The sequence below is a fragment of the Boleophthalmus pectinirostris genome, unplaced genomic scaffold (genome assembly GCF_026225935.1).
Source record: "Boleophthalmus pectinirostris isolate CB_2022bp ecotype Guang Dong unplaced genomic scaffold, ASM2622593v1 HiC_scaffold_14, whole genome shotgun sequence".
NCBI classification, from domain to species: Eukaryota; Metazoa; Chordata; class Actinopteri; order Gobiiformes; family Gobiidae; genus Boleophthalmus; species Boleophthalmus pectinirostris.
Window position 1 is genome coordinate 6,730,877 of NW_026571047.1, and position 25,387 is coordinate 6,756,263.

Genomic DNA, 25,387 nt, shown 5'->3' on the forward strand with positions numbered 1-25,387 from the left:
CACACCTTGATATAGGGTGTTGATCTCCTTAGGTGACACTTTCCCTCCTTAGACAAATGCACATCACTGGATCTGCTTAAGTCCACTAAGTATTCAAGTTTATAGAGCTTGGAATTGGAGAATATGCACCAAAATCATGATATGGTCAAACTACCCACCTGCCTAATAATTGTGCGCACAGTGTAATCTGTCTACATCTCAAAAGCTCAAAATGCTCTTATCCACCTTGTGATGTCATGAAGTGGTAGTTTTGTTTAGTAGAAATGGAAATTCCTAGCCTGATTCATCAGCTGGTTTCACTTCGTGATTCGTTAGCTCAGCGATAGGCGGGTACTTTTTTATTTAACCGATCACTACTATTTGGTATTGACTTATGTAATGCGCCGTTAACAGGGCTAACTGGTATATTAAGCTTTTCTAAAATCATGTAGGAAGAAGGACAATAACGTCTTTCCCCCGATAAAATTCACCAAACATTCTCTTTGTTCTGACTTTAAATCCTCGATCTTGGGAATTGTTGCCAACACACAATGTATGGTTTCGTCTCTATCCATCTCAACCGCTTTGTTTACTGTTGTGCTGTACCACAAAACTGACCCAGTCATGGCTTCACAGCTCTTCACTGATTGGACGGTGCGCGGTCTACAACTTCCAGGGTTCTTGCAAACCGTCTAGTGTATTCCGATTCCTGACCTAGTCTCTGGAGAGAAATGGATTTGAGCGGAGGCACTAGGTGGCACCAGCCTGGTTAGGAAATTCCAGGGCTGAAATGAATGATTCTAGTGAAGATGCATTGAGTTTAAAAACACTGTGGAGAATTCCTCTGTTGCCACATGACATCACAAGGTGGAGTCTTTTCTGTTTAAAAGTAGAACGCAGCATGAATGAAACAAAACACAACTCTCTTTGATGAGAAAACAATATCATAACATAGATCAGATAATAGTCTAATATTGGCTCTTTAAGATCAAGAAGAGATGACTTACGATGATGAGCAGGATGAAGTAGATGAAGTTGTAGAAGGAGTGCGCATCCATCACGAAGTACATGATGTCCACCCAGCCCTCCAGCGTGATCACCTGTAGGACAGCAGAGCGCAAGAAGGTCAGAAGATCAATCCAACATGGAACAACGCATCAGCAGTACAATGGGTTAGACTCACATGACAGTCAAAAGTAAAAATAATAAAGTAGTAGTAGTAAAAAGTTACGTGAGAGTTGTGTCTCTTGAATAGAAAATGCAGTTTGAATGGACGCAATTAGCGAACCGTACAGGCTGCAGGCTTTACAAATACGCTCTGAAATGTGACTCTCATATTAGTTTGTCAGTTCATATTGCAGGCTTTTTGTCAACGCTTTCAAAACGGAACGCTTTTCAAATGTGAACTTTGGACAGAATCCTATTAATACAACAGAAATTGCAAATCTACTCGCGATCACAATGCTTGTCAGAAAAATTACACCACAGTTAGATATTTAACCCGGACCGTTCTGCCCAAGCTTAGACAATACGAGCTGTTCATGGAGCCTCCTGACTAGTTGCGGTTTTCCCAAAAGCTGCACAAAAATACACACTTCCTGCTCCGTTCATTGATAGCAGGTGAGAACAGCAGGTTACAGATGGATAATCCCTGACAGTGAGTTAAGATTTTTGCTATAATGTAAATACTTCACCGGAGCACTAGCTTCAAGACACAAAGACCTACTTTTCTAAACCCAGAAGCTTCTTCCGGTGAAGTAGTTACATCGTAGCAAAGGTCTTAACCTGATGTCCTCTGTCTAATATTTAACAATTGATTTATTTTTTATTTTTTGCATAATTCCCAGTAGGCTCTATTCACGCTTACGTCACAAATCACGAAGATGTTTGGGAACATACAATGACAACTTCCAGTGGTCTCTGTTCAGCTCCATGTCAGTGTAGAGTTCCGTCATGTTTGTTTACTGCTGATCACTTTTACTTCAGTGGGTTTAATCACAGTCAGTCGGCAAGCCCAGTGTTGGTAACTACACCGGAAATTGTCGTTGCATGTTTCCAAATGTCTCTGTGCTTTGTGACATAAACGTGGATAGAGACTATACACAATAAATGGAGCAGGAAGTTCCGATCCACAGTTTTTGAGAGAACTATAACTACCCAGGCGGCTCTGTGATTAGGGCCTATTGACATTAGACTAGATAAGACTTTTCTAAATGTCCACCATGTGTTCTCAGTGTGGTTTTTCGTGTTTTGCTCAAAAAGAACTGAGAAGAAGAAAAACATACCAACTAATTCATAAAAAAAAAAAAAAAAAAAGTTGAATTTTGGTTTTCCTAACCAAAGAAACCCTAACCCTAACCTTAACCCTAAGAAACAGCTACCTCAGACAGACAATTTTATCCAACTGGAGACTTTGTTGGCTGTGAACCTTGAGTAAAGGACTTCTACCTGATACCTGATAGTTGTTTCTCGGTCATGGTTTAATGTCTAAGAGACTAAGTGGCTGGAGCTACGAGTGGATTCTGACACAACATTCAAAATCAGAAGAAAATATGGCCTCTGCATTTGACTCATCAAGCTCTTGAGCCAGGCTTTTGGTCAGGACTTTTAGCTGGTTTTAACTGATGGAAAAACTAACAATTCTGCACACTTACACAAGAAGAACAAGCAAATTCAAGATTGAAAAGCCTTGCATAGGAACTGAAAAGTGAACCTGACTGAACAGAATTTAACCTTGTCTTAAAAACATAAAAAGAAACAGAAATAGTTCATTTGAAATGGTTTGCAGTGGTCCAAAGTTCTTCCTCACTTACCCTATGAATTCAGATCATCTTAATTATTCACCCTGATGTGCTTAAAAGCACTTTTTTTAACTTCAGGATTTGTTTGTAGCAATGTATGCAATCTATCTGTACTGGGGCAAGATAAATTTTGCTCAAGTACACAGGAAAACAATGCGTACATAGTCTTTAAAAACATTTTGAGTGCCATTATTACTTTTTGGTTGGGGTCTGTCACCTGCTTGTTCCTATGGACACATTTATTCAATTGCAGACAGTTTTATAGCTCAAAAATACAGGCCTCTCCACAGATCTGACCTGCAACTTAGTCTAGTCTGGTTTCCATATAGATAAAAGGTTTTAACGTCATACTGAAACTGAAACATTCTAGACAAGGCAATAACATCTCCACATAGAAAAGCATTTGATGGACCAGAAAAGTGACTCTGTTTGAATATTTATCACAGAAAAGCAACCTAGGATTCCTCTATTCGGACCACACAAAATCAAACTTGAGTGAGAATCTGGCTCGTGCGGTGCGGATTTAAACTCCACGCTCGGACAGTGATGAATGCAGCCTCATGGAGCAGAGCTTTACAGATGACGAGGAGATAGAGCACAAATGGAGCAGAAAAGTAAGGGCCCAGACCAGACAGGCTAATCCACTAATTCCCCCGAGGATGTTGGGCGATTAGTCTCTCTGTCTGTTATAGATCGGCGTTAAGGATTTAATAGTGTCCAAATCTTTTAATATGATAATGTCACGTTATATCAAATACTTACAAGATACAAGACTCAAGTCGTTTTCCTTTAAAAAACGCCTCTCAAAAGTTGGACACCCACCATCATAACTTGGATTTCCGAGTACCACCGGATCTAAACAAAGTTAAAAGGGCTGTGCAATGTCTAAAATAGCTCTACATACGTCTACTTGGACTAAACCATGACTTAAAATGATACAATAATTTCTTTGCATTAGCCATAAAATCACAATTATATAGCACTTTTCCACCTTCAAAGTACTTTACATCAAGGAACCAAGAAAAGTTAAGTGTCTTGCCCAAGCATGGATCTATTAAAATAATTGGATAGGGTGTTGCTGCTTGTAGCTGACTCCAGTTGACGTAGTGGCCACTCACTGGAACTTTAGCAGAAAAAATCCCGTGGGCCGAGAGAGAAATTTTCTCATAGAGCGCAACGTAATCACAAACTGCTCATGTTCAGCTGACAGGGACCCACAACTGTCAAAAATGTCAGATTTGTTGGTGATTTTTACCTAGTTTTAGATCATAAACTTTTTCTCAGCTCAAAACCCTTCAGTTGTCTTAAAAAATGTTTTTATAATTGTTTGTCCTCGCCTAGATTTTTTTCTTAATTTTGCTTTTAAAACTCCCCGTTTTACCCCCTAATGAAGTGTTATACATCTTCTTTTTTTTTTCATTACAACCTGCTTTTTCATAATCTGCTGCCGTAGTTGAATCATATGGCTGTAATAAAAGCTATAGGGTCAGAAATACTAATGTAAAGAAAAAAAAACATGTATAAACTACTTTTTGGAAATAATAAAAAAAAAAAAGTCTGTAACTAAACTAAACTAAAGCCACAACACTTCCTGCATTTCCATGGTGTTTATTGCATTTGTATTTGTACATTTGGACTGCAATCAATCTAAAAACAGCCAGAGATGTGCAATTTGCCATTTATTTGAGAAATAACTGCACTTAGAGCGGCTTTTTCAATTGTCGAACATCTTGACTCACTAAACTCTTTGGCAAAGTTTGGGCCAATCAAAATAGATGGAGCGCATGTGTTTGGCGGAAAACAAAGTTCCTATTGGACACTTGTTTTCCGGTATAAATATGCTCGGAAAACCGCAACTCTCAGTTTCTATCTTTTACGGTTGGAAAGTTATGCGCGGTTATATAAAACATGTTCCTAAGAATCATATACGATACCGTCGGTCTGTGGGTCACTGAATTTAACTGGTCTACCAAGTTTGTTTATGCCGAGAGCAGGATTTGAACCACTGACCTTTGGATCAGAGGTTGAGTGTTCTACAACCTAAGCTACTGTCCTCCCAATGGAGCAAAGAATAGGAATGTCCAAACTCTGGACTTGGGATGATTGATGAAATAAATCAAAATAACAGTAACATTGGCTGTGCATCTATCTATCAATCTAATTATTTATCCATCTGTCTATGTATTTATCTATCTATCATCCATCCATCCATCTAGCCCAACTCTGCTTAGCTTCCAAGTTTGTACAAGATCAGGCATTCTTAAGATCTAACCCACATGGAATATGGCTCTCCAGGCGTAGCAGATGTTGTCAAAGTTGATCTATCTATCTCTCTATCTATCTCTCTATCTCTCTATCTAAACCCTGCTCATCTTCCAAGTTCGGACAAGATCGGACATTCTCAAAGTACTGCAAAACACATTACATGGAATACAGCTATCCAGCTGTAGCAGATGTTGTCGAAGTTGATCTATCTCTCCATCCATCTATCTGTCCATCTATCCATCTAACCCAACCCAACCCTGCTCAACTTCCACATTTGTGATAGATCAGGGATTCTCAAGATATGACCTATTTGTCTGTCTGTCTGTCTGTCTGTCTATGTACCCAATAAGTGACTACTTGAATCGCACATGTGAGCACTAAAAGTTTATGTATTTATTTATTTTTTGTATGATCATGTGAATATATAACGTTGTATTTGAATGTTATTTGTATTTTTACAAATTGACTTTTACTAGAATTTATGAACTTTTATGGAGCCTATCTGGCAGGAGGATTGATGATGAAAACTAGCCTTTTGTCTAATTCGGGTACACTTGCATTATTCTAATGTTTATTAATCTATCTATCTATCTATCTATCTATCTATCTATCTATCTATCTATCTATATATCTATCTATTTATGTATTTAGCTATCTATCCATCCATCTATCCCAAGGGTGGGCAATTTTTTATTTTATTTTTTTATGGGGCCACATGAGAAACAAAAAAATATTGTGGAGGGCCCGGCCAAAATGCTTAACTCAATTCTGCATACCGTATTTTCCACAATATAGGGCGCACTTAAAAGCCTTTAATTTCATCCAAAAACGACTGCGCACCTTATAATCCAGAGCGCCTTATACATGAATTTATTCGGGTGCCTTAGTACGACTTTAGTAAACTACAAAGCCACACCACTTGCAGCATTATGGCTACGGCATCCAGGAGCATCAGGAGTAATACATACTGTGATTCTTTTTAATATCAAAATGCACCTGTCAAGAGACACACTTACAACACCGACTTTAAACTCAAGACTATTATAAAGTGAAAGTGCGAGCTGTGTGGGAGCAGTGGATGAGAGAAGGAGAACACACATTCACCAAGACAGAGAGACAGCGCAGAGCGACTTACGCCACGATCTGCCAATGGATCGTGGACGCCTGGGCTAAGGATCAGTATCAACTGTGGTCCGAACTTTCACCAAGACCAGAATCATCACTGAACTGCCAGGGAACAGTAACCACACTGACTCGGATAATGACGAGAGGGATGCAGGCATGCTGGGCGCCGTAATCACCCAACTGTTTGAACAATTCTGAGTTATTGTGAATACACTAACAGTTTAGCGTCTCAGACAGTATTTTCTTTACATTACAATTGAACAAAGTTGAGAGTTATTGCGAACGCGTTAAATAAACTTTGACTGGCTTATCTAACTGTAGTGTTTCGTTTAATGCGCCTTATAGTCCAGTGTGGTTTATATGTGAAAAAAATTTCAATGACAGTGCGCCTTATAATCCAGAGCACCTTATACTGTGGAAAATACTGTAATATTAATTGTATTTCTTTATAAAAAGCAGTAAATAGCATTGTATTGATGAGCTGCTCAGACTGGTAAGAGTTTATATTCTGACTAAGCAATGAAAAAGTGAGGTTGCCTTACAAAAAAATGTCATTTAAAAAAACGCCTCTAAAATAAAAGCAATGCAGCTTTAGTCGATGCATGAGGTAAAATTATAAAATATGTTTAATTTTGAAATTCCAAAGAGCTTAAACAGGCCAGTCAGAGTCAACCAAAGGGCCGTATGTGGTCTTAGAGCTGTACAGTGCCCAGGTCTGGTCTAACCCAACCCTACTTAGCTTCCACATTTGTACAAGATTAGGGATTCTCAAGATCTGACCTATTTATCTGTCTATCTGTCTATCTATCTATCCCAACTCTTCTTAGTTCCAGGCTCACACAAGCTCAAACATTCAAATATATTCAACATTTACCTGAAAGATGGCGATCCAGGCGTAGCAGATGTTGTCGAAGTTGATGGCGCCCTTAAACGGGTTGACGGGTCCGGCTGAACAGTTGGTGTAGTACTGGTTCCAGTTGACGCAGGTGGTGTTGTCCGTGCTGTTGTAAGAGTACATGTCCATGTTACACTGCACTCCGCCCTCCTCGTACAGCCTGGGCACCGTCTCACACCCCCTCATGCCGTTGTCCCTGGGCATGGTGCAGATGAACGGGTTCTCGTCATCGTTCTCCGTTTTGTAGTAGTTGGCCAGTCCGACAGAAAGAGGGCTGGAAGACATGGACAGAGATGAGTTAAATGTGCTGAACCTGGTTTAAAGGAAGAAAGAAAACACAACTCCAGGTGTATTTTTGAGGAGATAACAGCATTCTAACATGGCTCAACGCTCACAAGAGTCCATTTTGTTTAATAAAGGACCTGCAAAAATGTGAAAAACAGAACACCACTCCAAAAACTAAAATCCAGCCAAGTTAAGATGACTTGAATTAAGAAAGTTTAATCATGATTTGTGTAAATTTCACAAATAAGATCTTAGACTGATCCATCAGCAGGTTTCACTTTGTGGAAACTATCTGATCTCGCAGCATTAGAATTCATTCGCTCAACAGTAGACGGGTACTTTTTTATTTAACCAATCTCTGCTATTTGGTCGTGATGTATGTAATGCGTTGGAACGCTCAGTAGTGTCCATTTAATTGCCGGCACAACAGCAAACAAAGCAGAGAGTGAACATGTCTGTCAATGATCATTTCTGCGAGATGAACTTGAGAATTAAAGGTGTAATAAAAAATGCGATGTTTGTATCTTCTACATCCATCTCGACCTCTTTGTTTACTGTTGTGCTGTTCCACAAAAGGGACCCAGACAGGCGCTTGAGTTTGACATCATGGCTTCACAGCTCTTCGCTGATTGGTCGGTGCACAGTCTACAAATTCCAGTGTTCTTGCAAACATTTAGTGTATTTCAATTCTTGACTTAGTCACTGGAGAGAAATGAAATTGAGCAGAGGCACTAGGTGGCGCCAGCCTGGCTAAATTGATCTACCAACAGAACAAGACTTTTTGTACTTAAAATATGTAAATCTAGGACTGGGTATCACTAAGAAGTTGCCGATACGAAACAGTACATATCTTGATACACTGAGCTTTCAATTCGATATATTTCAAATCGATTCGATACAGTTCAATAAAGATAATGTCTAAATCATGGCTGTGATACTAAAAGTCTTTGTTAAACCCTTCTTGTGCAAAGTTCATAAGAAACACGCACATTTTAATCATCAAAACATTAAAAATGTCAATTGTGTTGCGTGTACCGCTAAAAATAAAATCTAGCCAAGTTAAGATCACTTGAATTAAGAAAGTTTTATATCATGATTTGAGTAAATTTCACTTGACAAGTAAAATGATCTATCAGAGGAATAAGACTTTTTGCAGTGTGCATGAGGCACACAAGTTAGCACGTACTCAGAGTTCAAGGCAAAAAGTTTTGGAACCACTACCCTACTGGTTTGTCTCCGTGGAGATGTTACTGCTTCGCCTGGAATGTCCCGCAGTACGGCATTCAACAACAAGCAAAGTACATCTGAAAATACATTTTAAAAATCCAATCCTCAAGCCAAATTACAGATCTGACCTGTAACTTGACCTTAATGTATCACGTACTTGTCTGCTTTTTCACAAGGCTAATTTAACAATATACCTAGATCAATAGAAAGTTTTATGTTCCAAAATACTACCCGGGTTTAAAGTACTTTTGTGTCATTTCTGTGCAGACTGTATTGTGTTAAACAGGGCTTAAATACACCATATGGCCCCATATCGCCACACTGCACCTGAATCTTGTACCGGAGCCAAATGTGGTTTCCAGGGAGACAGAGAGGTTAATAAGGACTAAAAAGGTAAAAAAAAGAAAAGAAAGAAAAAACTTGTATAGTAAAGTAGTCTTTTTGAGATGAATTGCTATTTTGTTTGTAATAGGGGTATTGTAATCTCAAAAAATAAAATAAAATAAATTAATAAATATAAAATAAAATACAAATAAATACAAATAATCCATAAATAAATAAAGAATATATTTTGTATTTTTTTGTATTATTCTTATTTTTTTTTTTCTCATTTATTGATTCACTCAGGATGCAAATGACCCACCTGTGAAACGTGTGTTGACATTTCTTATTTGCTGCAGTCACAGATATGGGCAAATCACTCTCTCTCAATCTTTCTCTCTCCATCTCTTTCTCAATCGTGTTTTTTCTCTCCCTTTTCTTCCCTACCCTCCTCTCTCTCCATCTCTCTCCTCTTTCTCTCTCCATCGTATTTTCACTCTCTTCTTCCCCACTCACTTTCTCTCTCTCCTCTGCCTCCCCTCTCTCTGTGTCTATATTCCTTTATCTCTTTGTCTATACCTTCACTCTCTCTCACTCTCTCTCTGTCTATATCTTCTCTCTCTCTTTCTCTCTCTCCATCTCTATGCCTATATCCTGATCTCTCTCTCCATTTCTGTCTATATCTTCTCTCTTTTTCTCCATCTCTGTCTATATTCTCTTCTCTCTCTCTCTTTCTCTCTCTCCAGCTTTGTGTCTATATCTTCCGCTCTCTCTTTCTCACTCCCTCTCTTTCTCCCCCATCTAGATATAGACAAAGAAATGGAGAGTCATTTCTTTGTCTATATCTTCTTCCCTCGCTCCATCTCTGTGTCTATATCTTCTCTCTCTCTCCATCACTGTGTCTATATCCTCTTCTCTCTCTCCATCTCTGTGTCTATATCCTCTTCTCTCTCTCCATCTCTGTGTCTATATCTTCTTCTCTCTCTCCATCTCTGTGTCTATATCTTCTCTCTCTCCATCTCTGTGTCTATATCTCTCTCTCTCTCCATCTCTGTCTATATCTCTCTTCCTCTCTGTGTCTCTATCTCTTCTCTCTCTCCATCTCTGTGTCTATATCATCTTCTCTCTCTACATCTCTGTGTCTATATCTTCTCTCTCTCCATCTCTGTGTCTATATCTTCTCTCTCTCTATCTCTGTCTATATCTTCTCTCTCTCCATCTCTGTGTCTATATCTTCTCTCTCTCCATCTCTGTCTATAGCTTCTTCCTCTCTCCATCTGTCTATCTTTTCTCTCTCTCCATCTCTGTGTCTATATCCTCTTCTCTCTCTCCATCTCTGTGTCTATATCCTCTTCTCTCTCTCCATCTCTGTGTCTATATCTTCTTCTCTTCTCCATCTCTTCTCTCTCTCTCTCTCTCTCTCTCTCTCTTTCTATCTCTTCTCTCTCTTCTCTCCATCTCTCTGTCTATATCTTCTTCTCTCTCTCCATCTCTGTGTCTATATCTTCTTCTCTCTCTCTTCTCTCTCTCTCTCTCCATCTCTGTGTCTATATTGACTCTCTCTCTCTCCCTCCCCATCTCTGTCTATATCTTCTTCTTCCCTCGCTCTATCTCTGTCTATATCTTCTTCTCTCTCTCCATCTCTGTGTCTATATCTTCTTCTTCTCTCTCTCTCTCTCTCTCTTCTTCCCCTCTCTCCCTTTTTTTTCTTTCGCTTTCTACCTCCTCTTTCTCTCTGTCTATATCGTCTTCCCTCGCTCCATCTCTCTGTCTATATCTTCTCTCTCTCCATCTCTGTGTCTATATCCTTCTTCTCTCTCTCCATCTCTGTGTCTATATCTTCTTCTTCCTCTCTCCTTCTCTCTGTCTTTATCTTTTCCCTCTCTCCATCTCTGTGTCTATATCTTCTTCTCTCTCTCTCTCCATCTCTGTCTATATTGACTCTCTATCTCTCCCTCCCCATCTCTGTCTATATCTTCTTCCCTCGTTCTATCTCTGTCTATATCTTCTCTCTCTCCATCTCTGTGTCTATATCTTCTTCTCTCGCTCTATCTCTATGTCTGTATCTTCTTCTCTCTCTCTCTCTCTCTCTCTCTCTCTCTCTGCTTCCCCTCTCTCCCTTTTTTTTCTTTCGCTTTCTACCTCCTCTTTCTCTCGGTCCCTCTCTGCCACCCCCCTCTCCATCTCTCTGTCTATATCTTCTTCTCTCTCTCCATCTCTGTGTCTATATCTTTCACTCTCTCTTTCTCGCTCCCTCTCTTTCTCCCCTATCGTTCTCTTTCTCTCGCTCTGTTCCTCTCTGCTCCTCCTCCTCCTCCCTCCCTCTTTCTCTCCTCCTCTCTCTCTCTCTCTCTGTCAGTGCAGGTCTCAGTGCAGACTGTTGTCCTGGTGGATGTAAACACAATTACAGCTGGCATCACTGATTAGCCTCCTGTCCGTCTCTCACTCTGCTAATCCACAGAGCACACTGCTGCCTCAAGTCCACTCCTGCCTCAAGTCCACCCCCGCCTACACTGCTCCCTACACTCTGCGCCACTGTTTGAGTGTACTGTATTTTCAAATATGAATGTACTTTTAGATATTAATAATAATGCATCAGTTTTCTATTGTGCCTTTCTGGACACTCAAAGACGCTTTACAGATCATTATTCATTCACTCCAGACTCGGTGGTAATAAACTATTATTGTAGCCACAGCTGCCCTGGGACAGACTGACAGAAGTGAGGCTGCCAATCTGCGCCATCTACCCCTCCAACACTCACACACACACCTCTTTCATACTAGGCAATGGAGGAGTGCCTTGCTTGAGGACACACCAACGTTTTTGCAACTGCTGCCCCCCTGTGGTACCTGATTTTCCCAGTACTAACCAGTCCAGGCCCGGTGTAGCTTCTGAGATCTGACGGGATCAGGCTTTGACAAACCGGTATGACCACGATACAAAGATACAAATATACAAATATCCGTCTTCTTTCCCGTGGTAATGGTCCAGGGTCGTCAAAAATCTATACCCTGTTACTAATTCATTCTAGATACATTTGAACAAATGTTTGAGACTAGAAAAAATATCACAGAAATAGGACTTTTCGATCTCAGAAGCCTGGGTAATACTTTAATAAGAGACTGTTGGGAATTCCGGGTGCCACAGTGGGGTGGCATTGGCAAAAACTGTTGTTGTGTCCTTAGGCAAGACACTTCACCCACATTGCCTGGTATGCGTGTGTGTTAGTGGTGGTTGGAGAGGATGATGATGCGGATTGGCAGCCGCGCTTCCGTCAGTGTCTACAATAGAGTGTGGAGTGAATGAATAATGATATGTAAAGTGTGTTGAGTGTCATGAAAAGCGCTGTATAGATCATTTCTTTGTTTTAAGGTGTGACCATTAATTTATTTATGTATTATTTTTAATTTTAGTGAAGGTATAATTTTACTTCCTGTTTGGACATGGCGTACATACAACCATAATGCAAACGAGGGCCAAACCTTGTCATTTATTGCAATTAGTCAAATCATAACTGTTGTGTAATTTAGACAACACCTTTTTTATTTTTTTTCAATTAACATCTGTTTGAAAAAATGTCTTCCTTGTGCTTAAATTGTTTCTGCATTTGGGATGAAATTCTCAGCATTAATGACATAGATAGAGGTTTCCCATTTTGGAACTCAGTGCTCAGCTACTTATATATTCTATGTACTTGTAGTTTTGTTTTGTTTTTTTCTCTCTTAGTCCTTTCCCACAAATTGCCACTTAACTGATGTAAAACTATGATAAATATTTATAACGATGCTCTGATCCAGTTATTTCTGTTCCAATGAGAATGTAGATTCTTTGGCTTTAAGGTGCATTGTGCAGCTTTTTCCACATGAACATGTTCTTGCTTGGTCTGAAATGTTTCACAGTATGGCATTAAACCTTTCTATCTTCACAGAGACCAAACCAGACCAAGTTACACATCAGATCTGCGGAGAGGCGACAATCAGAATGTTAATTCTAATTTTTCTAGGTATTTTTGAGCTATAAAACCACCTGTAATTTAATAAATGTAAGGTAGAGCTGTTTAATGTCACACTGTGGAACATTACAGGTAGAGCAATGACATCTCCATAGAAACAAGCAGGTGACGGACCCGGAACAAAAAAAGTTACATATTGTAGTGCACCTTGAAGTATCTGCTAATACCCAATGCTGGGGAGTAACAGATTACATGTACCGGAGTTACGTAATCAGAGTACAAATGATGAGTAACTGTATTCAGTTACAGTTACTGTTTCAGTGAGTGGTAATTGGATTACAGTTACTTTGTTAAAATAAATGGATTACAGGGTGGTATTTTTCTGTTTTCACATTTTGAGCTAAACCAGGACTAAAACCAGAACTAAACTAGAACTAAACCAGGACTAAAACCAGGACTAATACAGGTCTAAACAATATGACACTTCACACTTAAATGAACTTAACAGTAGGTGGACATAATTGAAGGCAGCAGTGATCTCATATAAAAATCATTTCTCTATCAATAATATTTTTTAATATGTTTAAGTAAAGTCTGGGCTTTTTATTTTCTTTTAGCAGACAAAACAACACATCTTATGTTAAGATCCTCGTCTTTGCTTCTCTACAGTAAAACAAAAGTCTGTTCATGGAGACTTGGGCTCAACAACCAGTTTGAAGAGAACAAACAAGAATTTGCAGGATGTGGTCGCTACATTCATGTAGTCAGATTCATATTACGTTACTCACTTTAAGTAATTTAATGGATTACGTTACAAACTACATTTTGGAGTATGTAATCTGTAATCTGTAGGGAAATACATTTTAACAGTAACCTTCTCAACACTGCCAATACCTGATATCAACCGATACTAGAGGAGAGATGACATACATTTAATTTCCTTTTGACACTGAGAGCATATGGTAAAAAATATATATATAAATATCAAAATGTGTACTGTATAACTGTTATAACAGCTGTGTAAAAAATGTGTTACACCAATTTATAGGATATTGGTTTAAACAATATTCAATCCACCAAATTCTTCAATATGCAACCGTAAATACTAACCACAGGTACTATCCCACCAAACAAAGTAAGACTTAGAAAAACATGAAAGCCTATCAAAAGCACTTTAAGACCCAGACATCTCAACCGCTTCTCCACATCCAGAAATAAGTCATAAAATTGATGACTATGATGAAAAAAATAAGCCTGCTCACTCTCTCTATTACGTATGAATTTCAATTACACCGGGCAGACCATAAATCCCATGGAGACTAATGGATCCACTGACACCTGGAACATGAATCCGTCATACCCACAGTGGACCACATGAGGGGGCCGTTCTCATTACCGGGCCCCATCCATCACCGGTCTCCATAACCACTGGGTCGGACTGGTTTTAGCGTGGCGGGCCCCGATTTAGTGCCTAGGTTCAAGGTTCCGATGCCGCGTCCTACCTTGACCTCCGGCGTAACCGCGGGGGCCTTCCGTATACATCTTGTTTATCTGAGCTGCATTAGGCCGAGTGATGAATGCGATGATTAGAGGGCTTGTCACCTTGTGTATGTCCCCCATAAAGCTGGCACGCGGACGTAAATACAAGTAGTAGATCAGAATAAAAATGATCATTCCAGAAGTCCCATATAGAACCAGACTATAGAAACTGTGCTCTGTTTCAGCTTTATTGTGTTTAATAATGATTTTATTGCTGTCTTGTAAAACATTCTTACTGTAACTACGCTCAACTCTCCACAGATCTGATCAGTTTATGGAGATAAATGTGTTTAAAAGGCCCATATTATGTTATAATGTTGTTTCCTCATCGCAAACAGACCTGAAGTTGTGTTTTGTTTCATTCACGCATGTTTAACACAAAAAGCCCATATTTAGGCTGAATTCAGTACTTCTTTCAAACTGTAAACACGCTATTCTACATTGTGATGTCATGTGGTAATACAGGAAGTGCTCCACTGTGTTTTTAAACTCCATACACCAGGGGACATCAAACTAAGGCACGCGAACCTACTCAAAAGTCAATCCTCAAACGTCGTCCTGGCCTATTTTTTTTTTATTACTTTTTGGCAAATAATACATGTATTTTGTTGTTAAAAATATATATATTTATATGAAGTATTCATATTGATACTTAAATAATTACATGACGTATTTACATTTGCACTCTATTCACGGTTATGTCACAAACCAAGAAGACGTTCGGAAACATGCGATGACAACTTCTGGTGTAGTTCCCAACACTGGGCTCACTGACTGGCTGTGATCAAACCCACTGAAGTAAACGTGATCAGCGCTTAAATGAAGACTGCATACGTACACTTTCAGTTACAAGTTTTGGAACACCACACTTTTTCCAGTTTTTTTTTTTTTTTTTTTTACTGTTTACTGTTGACCAGAAAGGTATATCTAAACTTTTGATTGATGAAAGTGTCCACCTTTGGCAGATATAACAGCTGAACACACTCGTGGCTCATTCTTTTTAGAATAGAAATCAAATATTCTTCAGAAACTTCTTCCCAAGTCTGTTGCAGAAGTTCCCATAAATGTGTGGCACTTGTAGGTTGCTTCACTCTTCTGTCCAGTTCGTTCCAAACCACCTCGATGGGGTTTAAATCTGGACACTGTGCTGGACACTCCATGTTTTCAAGCTTTACCATCTAACCTCTGGTTATTCTACACTTTCCTTTGTACCATTTCAAGCTCTTCATTGGACTTGCACGACTTGAATTGCAATAAATAACTATTTGAGTGTTCTAAAACTTTTGACCGGTAGTGTATGTACTGTTTGGAATCATCTTGAATTTGGTGCCTCATCTCTTCTAATTGCATGTACCCACTGCACTCGAAGTTGTGTGTTCGGGGGAAATGATGAGGTATGGGTGGAAATGTTGATTTGCTGAACATAACGGAGCACTACAATGACATGGAGATGAAGAAAACATTTTCTCATTTTTCCTAGATTTTGTTAGACTTACTACCATGAACAGAGCCCACCGGAAGTCATCATTGCATCTTTCCAAACGTCTTCCTGGTCTGGAAGTGTGAACAGAGCCTATACTGGGCATTTAAAGCTTGTGGAACTTTCTATGCAAAGCAAACGCATCTCTATGGAAACCTGTTGTATTTTCAGTGATATAAATACGAAAACGTTGGTGTTTCTTCAAAATTCTAACACTTGACACTGTAACCTCCCATACTCTCCAGATCCACCTAAACCCACGCAGGTAGAACATGAGACCGGTGCACTCACAAGGAGAGGTTGTCCTCCAGGAAGCAGCGGTTGCGCAGAAGCCCCGCCCACAGCTGCACGCCCACGATGCCGAAGATGAAGAAGACGAAGAAGCAGAGCAGCAGCACGTTCCCCAACATGGGCAGAGTGTCCAGCAGCAGAGTGACCAGGATACGCATACCTGCAAGAGACAAGACAACAGAGGACATGAGGAGGCGAGGAGGCAAAGACTAGGGTTGCCAGATTTGCAGAAAACAAACAGCAATCAAGCCTCTGAAAAAACCCAGCCTCACAAAAATACATTAAAAAAGTAACTAGTAAAAATATGCTTGTGTCTGCTGTATACTGTAGTTATAATCTATGATAGCCATGGGTCATTATCTTCTAATTTGGACATTATAAATCTCAATATTCATCCAAAACAATTTAATAAAAGAAACAATTCCACTGTATTCTGCTTTAGAAACCCACTGGGAGCTGATGTCACCGTAAACATCATCACAACAAAACCGCACCTCAAACAAGTCGAATTTGTTTAATAGATCTGATTTAAAGCAACACACAAAACACAAGGAACTTTCTGGAGGTGGCACCTGCACAATTCCATCAAAAGTCAAAACCATAAACATCACAAACAGACCTGAAGCTGTGTTTGGTTTCATTCATTTAACACACAAACCCTGCGCATTTAGGCTGAGTTTAGTACTTGTGATGTCATGTGGTAATACAGGAAGTGCTCCACAGTGTTTTTAAACTCCAGACACCTTTGCTAGAATCATTTAGATGATTTCAGATATGGATTATCCCAGTAAAAGCAGCTGTTAACTTGAAAACTACAGCTTCATGAAATCACAAGGTGCAGTTCCATGTAAAGTTAAAATCAAACTTTGGAACTTTCTTCAAAGAGTCAGATGAGTGGTTCCACAAACTTTGGTAGAGATACCCCTGGGCTACACAGAAGTGGTACATGATCAGAACTGAGGGTAAAAAATCTAATTGCTATCTAGTTTTGATTAAATAAAATAACATATATTTGGGGATCTCCCAGGCTAGACTTGACATGTAATGAATACAAACATTTGTGCTGTCAAGTGATTAAAAAAAATCAAGAGATTTAATTAATTATGACCTGTAATTCATTAATCTAATTCATCTCTTTTTTTAATCTCACCTAAAAATTGCTGAGAAAAGCTTCAACTTGAGGTATTTTCATTTGAATTCATTATGACATTATTTTCATACTGTCATTAACGTTTTTATATAAGTATCATTATTATTACTATTACTAATCTGCAGAAATAAACTCAACTTTACAACATATAAACATCACCACTTTAGAGCCACATCAGCCCGTTTGACATTATCATGTGTTTAATGCAGCTTTGTGCAAGTCTCACAGAAATGAAACTTAAAACTGCATGGCTCATTTGCATAAACTAAGTGGCGAAAAAATAAAAAAAATAAAAAAAAACGCTCTTGTGCACTGATGTGGTTCAGCTTCTGTCGGACTAAAGGACACGACTCAGTGGAATATAAGTGTTCTTTCTGTGACAGAGGGATGTTGATGCTGATGGTGAGTCTGTTCTGTGTCTGTGTCGCGATGTTTTCAGAGATCAGACGTGTGCAGGTTTATCGCAAATGCAGGTGAGAACGGGAATGAAAATTAGGCTACAATTCTGTGTCCTAAAAACACATAAAAACAGATTTTATAATAAGGCAACTCGCGAACAGAAACAGTAAAGTTAGAGATTAAAAATAAGATTAACGTGATAAAAAAACATAACACACTAAATATGACTGTAATTAATTAATCGCAATTAACGCAATAATTTGACACCCCTAATAAAAATGTTTCTAAAAAAAACTATTGTACAGGCTTCACAAACATTTTCATCAAGTGCGTCTGAGTAGGCCAAATAAGAGTCAGGTCTGTGGAGATGCAAGCCTGCTCAGTTAAATTTTTTTCTGTACAGTAAAAACAACAAAAAACAAAAATGGAAAAAGACAACAACATACTTTTATTTTAGTGTATTAGCCTTTATTGCAGTCATGAATAGGTCCATTATTTTACTTTTATGAAGAGAAAGTGGTACCAAAAGTCGCTCTAAAAAAGCAGACTTGGCAACTCCCGCAAGGACACTGGGACAGGAGGGTGGACAGGGCACCACATGTGCTGAGTCAGCCTGCATATACTAAAGCACACGTGAAAGTTCATTAACGTTATCAGTGTATTTTGAAAGTCTAATTACCAAAAGGTCGTTGGTTGGATCTCTGCATTTCCATAGCATTTTCTGAGGTAATATCCAATACAGAAGCTAATTAAAGGGTCACCTCTTTTCGTCCAATCGGATGCATCGTTACTAAGAATCATGGGAAACCAACCGCCTGACATTTGTTCTCTGTCACGGTGCAATATCGGAGATTGAAAGGTTGGCGGTTCCATATTTTATTTTTATGTCCTTGGGCAGACCATTTCTGTTATTTATTATGAACCGATCTGTCAATATTTTTACAGAGGTCAAAAGTGGGCGTGCACACTGGCTCAGGAACTAAAGGAAATATGATGAGGTTTTTATAATAATTCAATTCAATTCATCTTTATTCCAGACTCATAGTCAATTTTTAAAACAGACAAGGACAACATGGAAAACATACCTTGTACCAAAAGACAGGAGCGACTCTGGAGTAAGGCTCTATGTTAGGAAGAGTTTTTTTTTTTTTGACAGACAAAATTCAGGATCATGTGTCGCGGGTTAATGAGTATTTTAAGACCAAAATGACAAGGCTCACAGCAGCAGGTACAAAGAGAGGAGCCACAAGATCCCAGTGTAAGTCAGTTGGAGCCAGGGTCAGAAGGAGCCGGTAGAGCCTCCTGGCAAACTTTCTATTTAGCTCTATCCACTCATATATACGGTCTATGGTCTCCACATATTGGACTGATATCGTATATCGCACTAACTCTCAAATTTGTGAGTGACATTATTACCGTATTTTCCGCACACTGTCATTAAATGGTCTATTTTCGAACGTTTGTCACAAATAAACTGCACCGGACTTTAAACGAAACACAACAGTTGGATGGGTCAGTGGTTTGTTTGTTTGTGGCGTTCACGGTGACTCTGGGCTTTGTTCAGTTGTGGCGTGTAGGGAGGGTGCTGTCTGGGACCAACGGATTGTCGGCGTGTTCGCAGTGACTCAGTTGTTCAGTTGTGTCTAGAAGTGGCACATTGCACTCGCTTTTTCGGTTCGTTCCTCCGTTCCGTTCCTCGTCCGCGTGGAGTGATGAGTGTGGTTGCGGGTGTTTTTGGCTGCGCGGTCGCTGTCTGCTCCGTGTGTGTTTGTGTGTTCTGTGGGTGGGTGCGGCTTTGTAGTTTACTGAAGTCGTGCTGGGACACCCGAGTGGATTCGTGTATAGGGCGCTCTGGATTGTGGGGGGCGCAGTCGTTTTTTGATCAAGTTGGAGGCTTAAGAGCGCACCTAATAGCCCACAAAATATGTTATTTCATTGTCTGAAAGCTGTACATTAAAATTCTCAGTAGAGCCTGCAGAATGTTCACAAACATCTCCATCACACTTGTCCACAAAGCGCCCGCAAAACATCATTGTAGGCAGCTGCGGTCTTTGCAAACTGGCTTTTTTGTAATGAATCCAGAGGTGGGCTGTGTACAGTCATGTACAGTAAAATTTAAACAATAACAACTTTACATCATTCGTGCAAGAACCAAACTTGTGCATATGAGTATAGCTCATCCTACATTATCTAAACATGTCATCACCATCTTCCATGTCCACAGTGATAACAAGAATAATAATATTAAGAAGAATTAATACGAAGAATTGATTTATTTAACAGTTTATGATCATAATTACAATATTGAAGTTGATTTGCCTCCTTTGTTAACTATTATTGGAATTCAAGTATGGTCCAAATGAAATATGGATGTAGATGTATGGATATATGGAAAAAATTAAATGAAATAGTACACAAATTTGTATTTGAGACTGGTCCCTACACTGAAGAGCACCAAAAGAACAATTCTGCACAATTTTTTTACCGTATTTTCTGGGCTATAGGGTGCGCTCTTAAGCCTCCAACCCCATCAAAGACTGACTGTGCCCCCCACAATCCACAGCGCCCTATACACGAATCCACTTGGGTGTCCCAGCACGACTTCAGTACACTACAAAGCCGCACCACCCGCACAACATGCAAACACACATGGAGCAGGCAGTGAAAAACACCCACAGACACACTCATCACTCCACGCCAATGAGGAACGGAGGAACGAACCGAAAAAGCGAGTGCAATGTGCCACTTCTAGACACAACTGAACAACTGAGTCACTGCGAACACGCCGACAATCCAGCGGTCCCAGACAGCACCCTCCCTACACGCCACAACTGAACAAAGCCCAGAGTCACCGTGAACGCGCCAAAACAAAGTCCCACTGACCTGTTGTGTTTCGTTTAAAGTCCGGTGCGGTTTATTTGTGAAAAAAATTAGAAGATAGACCATTTAATGACAGTGCCTCTTATAATCCAGAGCGCCTAATAGCCCATAAAATACAGTATATCCAAGTTCCACTCCTGCCCCCAAAGTTTTGAACTGAAATAGAACTTTTTATTATCTGCTATTGAGGCATCTAAACCACAACACAAAGTGCATACTGCAGCTGCTCACTCACATAAACCACCAATATTATTTAATACTGATGGGGCAGGAAGCTTACAAGTCTAGTCTCTAATAGAAATGCTCAGTTTCCACATTTGTGAATTTACCTTTTGGATATTTCATGAGAAAGTAGAATGTAATCAATAGAAAATCTGGCTCTATCTATGTCTGGTCAGAGCGTATGACATCACCACTTTCTACAATCTGGAAACCGTCAAGAGAAACAATTATTTTCCTGGTTGCTATACCGACGTAAATCTTGAATAATATTTTTTCGAAAGCATATTTGCTCAGCTCATTCGGTGATTGGAAAGGCGGCGTCAGATGTAACATAAACAATAGGATCTAAAGTGAATGGTAGACTCTGAAGTGGTGCCAGTGTACTTTCAGCTAAATGAGCCACACAGAATCGCGGGGCTGTTTTAGCTTATTGCGCCGGGGCGAACACTGGACGCACCGGACTCAGGCCAGAGACACTGAGGGGGGGATGATGGATGGGTCTGAGATGGCTGGCTCCGAATGGATGTTCTGAAATCTTGTGAAATCTCAAAGCACTGAATGAAAAACAAACAGGAGGTCAATCATACTAATCACGACGCATTTTGTTGCCATATTTTGGAGTGCTCGCATCAATAGCAGCTACAAAAGAGTTCGTAAACAGGATGCTATATGACAAGAATATGACTTCAACGTGTTCTTTTATTTGACTATTAGATAAGAAAACAAACAAAGAGACAAATCTTCAAATGTTTAATAGTTCGGAATTAAAATATTCGCCTTCAAGTTTACACGGAAATAATAATTCTAATTTGAGGTTTACATGGAAAACACCTTTGCCTTTATTTAAGTCCGCTCAACATCTGGAAGTCGGGAAAGGCTCTGATTGGACAGGGACACGAGCGTATTTACGTTGCCCGGAAGAAAACACACACTGCAACTGCTACCGTTTTTTTGTCATTTTTGTCGTTACGCCACGGACACAAACATGACGCAAAGTTTTTTTTCTCAGTCGTTCCGATGATAATGAAGCAGCAGCTGGAGAATTCTCTCATCACGCTTTCCGTCTGTCAGCTGAGGAAGAGAAGGGAAGAGTGTCGGAGAAGGGAGGAAGAAAACAAGGTGAATCAACGGCTGCTCTACCTCAGCCCACTCCCGCATCCCGCTCACAAATCCAGAGAGCGGTGGATCAAAGTCTGGTGGAGCTGGATCACCTGGACCGTGTCAGAAGGGCGACCCAACAAGCATGTGCTGAATGACCAGAGTTATTTTTTAAGAAGAATAAATGTTTACATGATCGAGGAATAAATTAATTCAGATTTAAAATTGGAATAAACCACCCACTTACTTTGGAATCAAGTTGAATTCTGAATAATCATTTTCATTAGGTGTAATTAAGTGTTTACATGGACTTTTAAAAGCGGAATTAATCTGTTTTCAAAATTAAATAATTTTATCTTGGCAACTATTGATGCTACATACTCATCAGAAAAAAATACTGAGAAAATGTGAAAATTTTGCATTCTGCTTTCTGATTGGATAATCGTCTTGATCTAAAACAATTTAAACAAACTTGTCCATCGTATCCAATGTTTTTGTAATTAAGAATAAATGAGCTTTACACTTGTTAAACGCCATATTTGATTTGAACACGTTTACCTCACAACATATCTTAAGTTCTTTTGCTTAAATACATGGTTTTGTAGTAGCAACATGAAGAAATATGTTTTTTACTTGAATTCTTGGGATTATGACTGAAATAATTCACACCAAAATCTTGTCAAGGTATTTTAAAAGCAAAAAAGTGTCCCTTCTACAATTATATTGCAAAATATCATAAAAAATATTGTACCGTGAGATGCATATCGTGATAATATCGTACCGTTCGATATCCCTAATATATACACATTTATTATGTACAAGATCAATCATTGGCGGCTGGTGATATAATTTTTTGGGGGGGCGCCAAGGCCAAAATTATAAATATATATTATAAATATATGTATTATATATAGGCTATATAGTATTATAATGAAACAGAAAAAGACAGTCATTTTGGTCACTATTGGCTGAACTATCAGAGCACAACGCACAGCCAAGCGCAGTTTTACGCAAGTTTACCCAAGTTTACGCAGCAGCACAACCTATACTGCTCACTGCCAGCCCCAACAACACAAGGTAACACCACAAGGTAACACACACCACTCACACCCATCCCCAGCAACATCAGCAAAACTACAATAAGAGGCTATGATCACAACTTGAACACACAGCATCAGCGCCGCTCCTACAGCGCAGAACAACGAGCTCATTTACGCACTATTTAACTATAACACTACAATATTATTTACCTGTGAGGCTCCATCTTCAGATTTTCCCCAAACTAATACATCCATGCTCTTACCTTCTCCAGAGGCCTCAAGCAGAGTATTTCCTCTATCCACTGTCCCATTGGTTCTGTCTCCAAAAGTGTACTGTCCAATACGAAGAGATCAAACTGGTCCAAATCCTGGTCCAGTCCGGTCCGTGACACGAGGTCCAAGAGCCAAGTGCCTGAGCTGATTGTAAAATCAGACTTATGCCCTCTGTGCGCTACACCCAGTGAAACTTTTACATCGAGAAACAGGTGGGCAAAGGCGGACAGAGCAGCGAGCGATTGCCCCGGCCCCGGTGTAAAGGTTTCAAACTACCCCCGGTTTCAAACTACCGGGGGTAGCTTGAAGCTGGTTTCAAATTACCCCCTGGTAATTTGAAAACTGTTTCAAGCCACCCCCCTTAACCCTAACCCTAACCCCTAACTGTAACCCTAACCGCAACCCTAACCGTAACCTTAACCGTAACCCCCGGTAATTTGAAACTGGTTTCAAATTACCGGGGGGTAATTTTTGAAGGGGGTAGTTTGAAAACGCTACACCGGCAGCGAGTGGGTCCTGGCTGCGACAGGTTCCGGCGGCGCATGCGTCCTGGGTCCCAGCGGCGGGTCTCTCCTTGCGCTAGCTAATAGCTAGCCGCTATTAGCCAGTGTGTGAATCAGAATCAGAGCCGTAGTATCTCACCGCAGCCAAAAGCACTCATTCCAGCTTAATGCTTCTTTTCTCCTTCTTACTCCGTAAAACTGTTCCTCTGACGTACTTGTAGGAACTCTCCATTATAGTACAGCACACAACTCTGTTGTTACCATCATTAGCAGTAACATGCGTCAGTGCTTGGGGCTGAGCGCGGGACAGAGCAGCTGAACCACAACAGGTCAACATGTGTGTTCATGTTTATTCAGACCAATCAGTTGATTTCAGGGCTCCTGACCCTGTGCCCCAAACATGTATTTTAGGGCTAATTTAAAGTAATGGGCAGAGGCAACGTAACATTTTCTCAAAACTTCAGGCTCTTCCATAGACCTGCATTAGGTCGCTCCGACTCACCGCACTCAAATTCCAAACACATGATTCAAATAAAGTGATATGAGCACATTTAACATGATAAAAAAAATGTCTATGCAGATACACGTTCAATTTTAAACAAAATATTAAACATATAGCCTAATACAAAATAACAACTTTATAATTTTTTTTTCTTCTTCTTTTATCTAGGTGAAGTTAGGGAGTGTGGCGCTCTTGCGCCCCTATTGACCAGCCGCCACTGAGATCAATATCCAAAAACAATAAAATACTAACATTTGTTGCTGTTCATTGTTGGTAAAAGTCATTTCTACACAGTATAAACACAAATTTTCCATTGGATTTACTTTTAGAAAACAAACAAAAAACAAAAAAACATGGACTATTCTGCGTATTTTGCATAAAACACCATGGACAGTCGTTAGCATCTTTTTCAAAGCCATTCCAGACAACAAACAAAAACTCCCCATTATTTTAAGCACTTCAGTAATGCTAACAACACCACTGTAATTCAGTTATACGAACCCAGTGGCAGTAAACCATCCGCCACAAAAGAACCACCGCAATAACCACAAGGGCCAGAGGTCAGCCACCGGGGCGGTCAGCTGTCAATCACTCACAGGCCCTCTCGCCAGTGCCAAGTTACACTCACGACGTTTACATGCACAGAGAATGAGGAGTGTGGTGTCCAGCCCATCTGATGTGTTGTCCAATCTGATTTTTCAATACGCTCACTGTTAAAACCGGTCCAAACACACAAATCATAGGACTCCACAAACCCAACCTTGCAGGCATTAACAGGGCCATTGGACGCATTGCACTGTCCATAAAACAGGACTCCACTCACCTGTTACGCTTTAGGCTGATATAGATAAGATTTTCATGTTTATTTATTTCATTCATAAAGTATAAAAAGATATTAACAGTGTCACAACATCAAGCATACAAGAAATGAATGAAAAAGGAGCAGAAAGATGAGTCAACTTATGTTATCTGCTGCCTTTTCCTTTTTCTAGACAATACTTCAACACCGATAGTTACTTTAAAACATTTCAGATCAGTACATTTCAGAAATCTTCACTATTATGCACAACAAATTAGTTTCCTTTTTCATACTTACACATTGCTCTGGATTTTATGTGTTTTTTAAATGCTATCATTATACTTGATTCTTTTACATCTT

The 25,387-nt window shown here is 39.7% G+C and overlaps 1 protein-coding gene across 1 annotated transcript in view; it reads right to left on the reverse strand.

Moving 5' to 3' along the window:
• Positions 1-25,387, reverse strand: part of cacna1g (calcium channel, voltage-dependent, T type, alpha 1G subunit) — a 634,394-nt gene that overhangs the window by 263,112 nt on the left and 345,895 nt on the right. Inside the window, 3 exon segments of the mRNA XM_055150510.1 lie at positions 987-1,079; positions 7,045-7,339; positions 16,162-16,321. Of these exon segments, the coding sequence (XP_055006485.1) occupies positions 987-1,079; positions 7,045-7,339; positions 16,162-16,321 (548 nt within the window).